General features: G+C 32.9%; 1 protein-coding gene across 1 annotated transcript in view; it reads right to left on the bottom strand.

Moving 5' to 3' along the window:
- The window catches only part of LOC142975456 (uncharacterized), a 52,900-nt gene extending 43,703 nt beyond the window's left edge, over positions 1-9,197 (bottom strand). Inside the window, exons 1-2 of the mRNA XM_076118301.1 lie at positions 9,092-9,197; positions 8,776-8,922 (exon numbers count right to left, since the gene is read on the bottom strand). Of these exons, the coding sequence (XP_075974416.1) occupies positions 8,776-8,796 (21 nt within the window). The 5' untranslated portion in view covers positions 8,797-8,922; positions 9,092-9,197. The remainder of the gene's footprint in view (positions 1-8,775; positions 8,923-9,091) is intronic.
- Positions 9,198-9,718: the final 521 nt, after the last annotated feature.

Raw genomic sequence — 9,718 nt, forward strand, 5'->3', positions numbered from 1 at the left:
ATATATCGTCAAAATCGTCACACACCGCTCTCTCCATTACATCAGTGAAGAAAAAAATATAAAAAAATCTCATCAACGGCGTAAGATGTTGCGAAAATCACAGCAGAGTCAACCATGAATTATTGACAAATTATATAACAATATTAGCATAATAATGTAATATTATTTGACGTTTATTATGTACTATATAGAGGCTTGATATTTACTTCGAAATATTGATACTAATAATGTATTAATGCAATAGGAACTATAGACCGACAACTTGGTAGAGCCTTATGTGCAAAGTTTGCGGATAGCGGAGATACACAAAATCTAAAAATTAGGATAAATCGGGCATTTGCAGGCTTCGGCTACTCTATTTCAGACATGCACAGGATTATTAGTATCTATCAGTAAATCATACTAAAGCTCTATACTAAATTGTTGCACTATATGTTTGTCGGTCTATTATTTATTTACGACTAAACTACTCAAACATTCGAACGAAATTGGGCAGTGTGATAGCTTGTATCTTAGGTAAAGGTAAGCAAGTAAAGTCGATATAAACAAGCCAGCTATGACATTATTTCGAATGCCCGTATATGTATCGACCGATAGTTATTTATATACTGCTTACTCATTGATAAAGAACTAGATATATTTATTGTCAAGGCAAGTAAGTATGAAAATTTATTTTAAGTGTTATTTTTAAACCTAATTAGTTATTCTAGAGCTAATTGACTAAATGTTAACCTAGATCAGCAAATGCGGTAACGTCACAAAGAGGCCAAAAAGTTAAGTTTTTAAATAGTCAAGAAAGTAACTTCATTAATGGCTGGTTATAGTATAATTAGACAGATACCTGTCTAAATATAAGAAAAAATTGCCTGATTATCACCCGGTATCATTTCTTTTTAAACTAGAAACTCTTTTTATTTTTCTCTTAAACCAAGTGTCACGTAGCAACCAATCTTATTCTAAACTCAATCACAAAATATAATACTGGCCGCAAGCAAATAGTCAACAAAACAAAACAAAAGCCAACAAACCAGAGTATTGGAAGATGTCAATTACAGAACACTCACGAGGCCACACATTTATGTAAACACACGATAAGGTCTCCACAGACATTAAGGCGATACGACATATTTAAATTCGCCTTGACATAAGGCCAGAACACTTGGATCTAGAAAAAGGAAGTGGCCAAGTGATTTTACAATGGAAAATTCGTCTATTCACGATTATAGTGTCGTTACACGAAGGCCGACGTCAATGACTGACATTGACACATCTTCATAACTATGGTATTAAAACCTCGTTTGGACTTGAGATTCTCTTACTTATGTTATTACCACCTAGTGAAGAAACTAATAAAATGCACTTAATGTACTTGTACAATTTTATTTGACGAAAACAACAGGAAAAATACCATATAGAGAAAATTGCTATCGTTCTACGCATTTGCATGTTGAACATCCACTACTAAATATGGGCTGAGATCTCGGCGTGTGGTACACGGAATCTTTCGAAGGTATTTCCTATGACAGGCCTTGACGTTACTTGTTAGATCTACCTGATAGACAGAAGTACGTCTATTATCAAAGGGCTTAATCAAGACCTCAAATCTAAATGCTTTCTCTATAAGGAGTTAATGTAGTAAACTTGAACAATGTGTTTTGATAAACGTCTAGACAAATTGTGTGGTAAAAGTAGAGTTTGTAATAGCTGAGATGCAAGATTGTTAGCAAGTACAATAGACGGATAGTGATTTAAAAAGATTATGGGCTCTAACTACATACAAAAATGAATAATATCTCTATTATACAATACTGTTCATGTTCTGCATACAATCATATGTACACGTGACCAGATTTAGTGTATAAACTCCCATAGAAACGGAACAGAAGCCCAAACACGCGTTGTAACGGTGCAATCGCAATTTCGCTTTCTACCTACATTTTACGAATGCGCTTTCTGTGTTACACAATACTTTACGACTCGGCTCTTAATACTTCGCTAACCCTATCATTAAAGCACTATTATTTTTGTCACATATGAGATGTGGAAACACAATTTTATTGTCTAACAACCGCTTGTTAACAATTCTCCGAGATACCAATTGTTTGTCTAAAAAATGGTTTTCATTGTCTCGTATACGCTTCAATTACTCTTCAAGAATAATCAACCAACGACCAGATAATGGCTACAGATCATTAAGGCTTGTACAAAATTAACCCACATGTTATAAAAACGGTTCGTTTGCAGTACAAATTAGGTCGTTCACCCACCATCCGTGAGTCGTGAAGGTCGCTTTTTACATATTATCTCGGTCACGAGCCCGGTGATCATCTGGCGATCATGAATTACAAAGATATGCGAATAAGCCACGAAAAAATACAGCAATTATTATGCGAACCATTGTTTGACGCAACGACACCCTTGGCCGTAATTAATCAAATACTTTTGTTTGATTAATGCAAGCGTGTAAGCGTAGTACACGTAACGGAGTTTGTGTCAGCACATGCAGATTGTGTTCATCGCCTCTGATATTAATTGTCTGTGTACGATGTTCAGATATTGCTCAATAAGGAAACGTAGCCGTTGTCTGCTCTGATGTAACTAAACACACATGCTTATAATAAAGCGGTTAAGTAAATCGACGCCTATTGAAAAATGATACACTCTTGATTTGGTTCTTATTCTTATTATTAAGATCATTTGTCATAGACTGACAGGTCGTGAAATTAAATTAAAGATACTAGAACATTTCTTTCGCAAACGTTCTAGGAAACGTAGATAGGCTATTCTTGGTTTTGAATCGAAATAAAACTCCTTTGTCGATCGATAGTCGAGCAAGTACCAAGGTTACTCAAATAGAATGTAAATTGGAGTGTAACTAAACATAATAATATGCAACAAAATGTCAAATGTGTAAAAAATTAAGTCACATTTACTAAAACAACCTTATTATAGGTTATTAGGTACAACCTTCAAAACTAAAAAAATCTTAATAATAACTTAAATATTTGAAACACTTAATTAACACTAGGTCAATAAACTAAAATAGGTATACAAAATATGTAAACTTGTAAATATATTTAAATTATTCAAACACTAGTTTCCGAAAACTATAATTTTAAATTTATTGAAATATAATGTGGTCTATTATAGTTATTGAAAAGATTTTATAAATAATTTTAAATAACAAATGGATATAAGAACTCGTAAATTTTAGTGATGACGTCTTTGTCCACCTTCCTCAAAGAATCAATACATAATGTTGTTTTAAACGTATTATATACATACATAAATACATAATATCACACCTTTTTTCCACAGGGATAGGCAGAAACTAAAGAACGCCACTTGGTACAATCGTAACAAACACACATATTAAAAATACATTTGGTTATATACTGTACATAAGCTTATACTTAAATGTATAACCATATGTAAAAAAGCGATTTCCTAGCACTATCAACTATCGTCAACCACGTAGCTATCGAAAATATTGAATGAAACGTATTCCACAAAATGTATTTCTTTCAAGTAATATTAAAGCAAACGCTCGCAACTCGATAGTAGGTACCGAGGGTAAGAAATCTCGCTACAGATTTTTCATCACCTAACGTCCTATCGTTTCTCGAACGAACCCACGGTAGTTCACAATGTAAGTCATAGTTCAATGTTACCATCTATCAATGTAACTATGTTACTCCCATACGGCAGTTAGGTGATATTTTATATAGATAATATGATTTGGAACGTGATTTACAGAGGCAAATCATTGAACTATCTAAATAAATACTTTTAGATAGAGCGAAAAATCCTGTGTGATAATAGTTGAAGTAGAAAAAATAAAGCTCAAGGATTATTTCGTTAATTCGTTTGTACGTGCAAATCTATGAAACTTTGACTATCCTTATAAAAACAACGCGCAAAATATTAGTGATTTTTGATAAATAAACTACAGTTATCTGTATTTCGTAACTGAGTTCCCAAGAAAACCGCTTCACAAAATGAAATACCGATCTACAAGTGCAATCACTTTGTAACCAATCACATAAATCTTTGATCAAAGAATCACAGCTTTAGCAAACAGTAATTTAAACTAAGTTGCAATTTGAAGCTAAACTCATTCTAATGTCCAGTGGTTTTCTGTGAGTTTGAAATGTAGGCAGGCTTTATCTAACGCGATCTCTTGCAAGCCTATCGGTAGATCATTACTGTAGTCCGACAACTTAGTAGAGGCCCTTTGTATGTAAGATGTAACTAGAGCAAGGGGTCCCAACTTTTTTTGGACTACCGCCCGTTTTCTATAAAAAATGAATTCAACGCCAATTTACTCGACATTTATAGAAATGTTATGTGTTTTTGTTATTTATCATTTGTCTTTGGATTCATTACCGCCCCTCACTAAATGCTTCAGCGTGAAATTTGTGTTTATCCAAAAATCTTTAATAAGAGTCCCCATTTTTATCCTTTGAGTACCCTACAAAACTAGCTATTGAAAACCGACAAATTCCCGTCAAATAAGTCTGCGGATTAAATGGTGTTCTAAAATCTAAGTTTTAAATAACTTCTCTACCTGTGCATCTTGTACACAAGGCTCTTTACAAAGCTATCGGACTTTATCTAAGTACTAGTAAGCGATATGAATTGTGAAACTATTACTTGGATTAGTTTGATATCTAACAATTTTGCTGTTACGATATAATAGATATTAAATATTATAGAACGGACAGCACTGACGGTTTATGGCGCTTTGTTAGACCTTAATATGAGTAAGGTCTATAACTACTAGAAGATAAGTTTTTGCCTAGATTCCTTATTTGGGAAATAATTTTAAACATTACCTACCTACCTTTTCAAAAATATCAGCCAAATCCAATGTCGCGTTTTTGAGAGAACATATTTGGGCGAAATCCACGTAACGTGTGATTGGCAAAGAACAGAAACGCCAAAAAACTAAAGGGGATATTATTGAACTGTAGTTATTCCTTTTCTTTAGTCCTTTTTTTGCCTTACATATTTTCTAATTCCTGATTACAAAAAAAGACAATTTTTTGGTTACATTAAACTAGTTAGGTGAAGAAAAACAGACCGTGGAAAGTGTACAAAGAGTCCAGTTTTATGTCTTCATTGAGTGTATCTTGGTAATAAATCTAATTCCGATTTACCCAAGTACTGTAAAACTATGCAATTTTACCACAGGATTTTAATTTTAATAGTTAATTACTACGAAATTTCACTATTGGTCGTAAACTATTTTATGATTAGTGGTCAACCTAGAGTCAAAGTTGTATAAGCCTCGTAACAGGCCTTTGACATGGCTTAACGACTGTTATCTTAGTAGACAACCACCGGAACCGACTTTTTACATGCCCTCTGAAGCACGGAGACCCTCAGTTCAAATAAGTGTTATTTGTGATCACCCATCTAAAGAATGACCGCGCTAAGCGTTGCTTAACCCTCTGTTTGTGCCCACTAGCGATAAGCGGCTCCATCGTAACTTTGTATGTAAATAAATGTTTCTTTAATCCAATAATCCATTTTTCACACTCCGTATTAAACAACTTTAGCGGAACAAAGGCGTTGTATACAATTAAAATAATAAGCAAAAAAACACTCGCATATCAAGATTTCAAATCTAAGTATTCTTTATTTGTATTCACGTTGGTACATTCGTTAAAGTCAACAAAAGGATGACAATCCAAAAAAATTGAGGAACTTCTTTACGTAACGCAGCGTAACGTGTAACTAAGCGAAATATTTCACAAACTTTCTTTGTATTATGGATCTTTTTGTGTGGTTAATGGTCAAGCTAATGTCAAAGTTGTTGAAAAAAGTATGCAGTAAAAGAATTGTAGTAACTTTCCCTTTAGAAGCCCAGTTTTCAATACTGTATGAAAGGTCAATCGAAATATAGAGTAATTTCTTAAATATGTTTCCTATTAATAAATATCCCCTGTTATTAAGAGGACCTATTTTATCTCTGACATACACCTACCCGATAATTTATACATTTATTTACCATATTAATATGTTTTTCTGATTCATTGATTAAGTTTACTATGGTAATCAAAACTCCGTAAAAGGATTTAGCATATCTTATCTTCAACTACCAGTGTTACAAATTAATATAGATTTCTAAGAGATAAGTAGAATTTGTTATCTTATCAGAATCTTCATCACTGCATATTTTAAGCAATTTGGTTTTAATTACAATACGATTTATGTATCTGCTTTGAAAGATAAGACTGCTTAAAATTCCGACACATCCGAAGGCTCAAATAATTAAAATATAAACCATTTTCTTTTTCAAAACCTTTTCAATAACAAAGTGATGAAATTTCACATGAAACAATTTTGACCTGTAATTTAAATTTTGAAATATTTGCGTAAATACTTCAATTAAATTTTATGTAAATCGGAAAGGTAGTACACGGGTAAGTGAGTCCAATTATTTTCATGAAATAGCAAATTAATGTTTGGCAATATTTGACTTTTATTAATTATACTAACTAATTTTACGTAGTAAGTAAACTTATACTAATGAACTCAAAATTTGATATTTTTTTACAAAAAAAAGAGTTATGGATTTTGATGAATTTGGGAAACAACCTGGATTCTTTTACTTGGAACACTTCTGTTGAAATCGCGAACACAGGCCTTTATAATACAAAAAAGCAATAGGTATCAAAGCAATTTCTGCATCTTCGAAATCACGTAATTGAAAAATGGCCTTTGAATATCATACATTTTTTATGACCATATGCAAATAACTAGTCTTATACGGCCTAACATAGTTAATATATTAAAATAGCGAACAGGAAAGCATAATTATATTATGGTATAATAAATCAACAAATTGGTAACAGCATTATCACGGAAATCCGTGTTCAAAGCAACCGATACAATGATTAATGCTAACTAGTTTGGTGACTCACAAAGACAGCAAATACAATTTATCTAGACTTACTTTTACCTAAACTTGACTGCTTTTGACTACCTATTTATCGCTGCCGGTAGTATATCCAACCGTCGATCATGAGTACTAAGAGTACTAACACCGTCTTTTTTCATTCATATTAGAATTTCCTCAATAGTAGCGGTGTTTGGTAATGTACCCGGTATATAGTTTGCTATATAGGCTCGCCCCCATTACATGGGACTTACATTGTCAATGGCGAAACGTGAGTATATTTTGTATACCTCTATCTACACCCTCGGGTTTGTATGTATCTATTTTTATCAAAAAACTACATTTTATACGATGAAATAAGTATAAATTTATACAGAATAAAAATTACACAATACGTAATTTAATCTTACATTACTTTATCTGTGTTTTTGTTTAAATAAATTATAATAAATGAATTCTAATTAAAGAAAGGCTTATGAATGAGTTTGATACTTCCGATCTAGTTCAACGTAATGTGTTACAGAGTTACTTAATATTAGACACTTAATGCCTTATTATTGATTCTTAATTCATATTAAAGCCGATAACTTTAAATTCTTGCGTTGCGTTTTGCATCGATTTTAAAAGAATTATATAGCAATTTTTACACTACATTAATTCACAGCTACGCTTGTCCTCCCGATATAATCACTATACAATGACGGAAATTTTCATTTCATATTAAGTACTATTATCCTAATAGATAATATTGTCCGTTATGCTCTGAATCAACTAAACGCCGAATAAAAGAACTATACTGTCGCTATTTTTACTCAGAAAAAATATATACAAATCTACCATTTAATGCTAATTAAGAGCGTATAACCTTACTCACTTTTGTTAACAAAAAGCATTTTTCTAACGTCGGAAATAAAGTTCTCTCCACGTTACTGTAGTTTCTAACCGTAATATATTATAGTTTTCCAATCAACATCTTGTGTATTGATTGCATCATTTAACCGTATTTATCTTCAATTGCATCATACTTAATAAATAAGTTTACGTTAAGTTAAATAGCTTCAGATAATCCTTGTCAACGAAAACTGGTTCTTATGTAAGATGAGAAAACGAACAACAACAGTTATGTATGGATACGGATTAATCAACATTTTTAACAATGTCACGGTATGTACAACCTGAAATATACTCTACTTAGGTCGATTATAATATTAAAGCAAAAACATGCGGAAAATACAGACCATTTCTGGTTTGAAATATAAATAAATTGAGATTAAAACTTCGTCGTATAATAATTAATTTAAATTCTATGATAATTGATCTATTTCCCGGCATTTTTTAAAGTAATAAAACGATAAAAATAGCACAAAAGAACATTATCATTCATTGCTAAACAACGCACCGTATTTTCACACAAACTGATTAATGCTAACTATGTATTACTCAAACGTAACGTACGTAAACTACAAATTACTATTTCGTCATTGTTGTTCATGATCATCATACTACGTGATTTTTTTATAGCCGTGTGTTAAAGAACTTGACACAATTGTATAAAAACTGGATCATTGACACTTCAACACTTGTACTTTCGTGACAAACTAAAATAATAGCCGCGAAACATTCGATTATGTGTATAGACATAATACTATTTTGATAACTGTCCTCGTCGATTTAACTGCAGTTACAAATATTACGACAATTGTTTAGAGTTCTATTTAGCATTGATTTTTTTAACGGCTCGTATTCTTGAAAATGTTTAACTAAGGTCTTGCGAACAAAGCACGGACACAATTTTTTAAATCACACTAAACGACAACATTGTCATTTTTGTCACCGCTCACTCGAACATGGTCAAAAAAAAGTGTACTCACGATTTTCACGCAGTGGTTCATGATGTATGTGCTTAATCGGTCTGTCACTGTCACAGTATCACTGTAGTAGCGCGCGCACTATGTCCGAATGGCGGATGCTTTCGACTGACGGTGGCGAGCGCAGAACTGCAGGACAGGCCGCTCCCGCTGCAAGCAAAGCGGTGGTGGGTCCACAATTACTAACACGGTAACCGGTAACTGATTCTATTAGATCACGTGTTTAAACCTCCAAGTGTAGCAATACGCGTACGAAAGGAATCCTTCAGAATCCGATCTTATCAAAATTGGATCGTAAAAAAATGTTCGTATTACGTACAGTGTTAGTGTTTTGTGGCGGGTGGATGTTGGCGGCGTGCGCGTGAGTCGGGTAGTAAGCGCTGGGGCAACGTGTTCACATTATATAGAACGGTACGACCTCCGACACGCGCGGGAAGTGCCCGCGCTGCACCACGTGCTCCTACTACCGTGACAACTGCACCACCGTGCACTTACCACCGGTTAACACGTAAAAAAAATATAATATAAAATAATTGTGATATTTTAAATTAAGAAGCAGCAACAATTTAATAGTGACTCTACATGTAAATAAAAAACAAGTATCTAGTTACAAAGTAAATAAAATCTTTACATTTGGTATTGCTTTTTCCCATCGAATAAGGTATGTTTATCTTATCACGGTTAAAAAAAATGGAGTGGGTATTGTAATCAAACATTTTTTACTCTCAATTTCCTACCATTTTTTGCTTTACCGGAATTACTCATATGGGGGTTTAACCAACGATCGAAATCCTTATAATTATAAACAAGCAGTCATAAAAACGGTTGCTTGAAACACTTTTCCTACATTTATAAATTTTTACTCAAAGGTTTAATCTTCACGAAAATATAACACACTGTAAGAAATATTTTAGTGTCAACGTTTTACGCACTTTTAGTATATTTT

The sequence above is a fragment of the Anticarsia gemmatalis genome, chromosome 9 (genome assembly GCF_050436995.1).
Source record: "Anticarsia gemmatalis isolate Benzon Research Colony breed Stoneville strain chromosome 9, ilAntGemm2 primary, whole genome shotgun sequence".
Lineage (NCBI taxonomy): Eukaryota > Metazoa > Arthropoda > Insecta > Lepidoptera > Erebidae > Anticarsia > Anticarsia gemmatalis.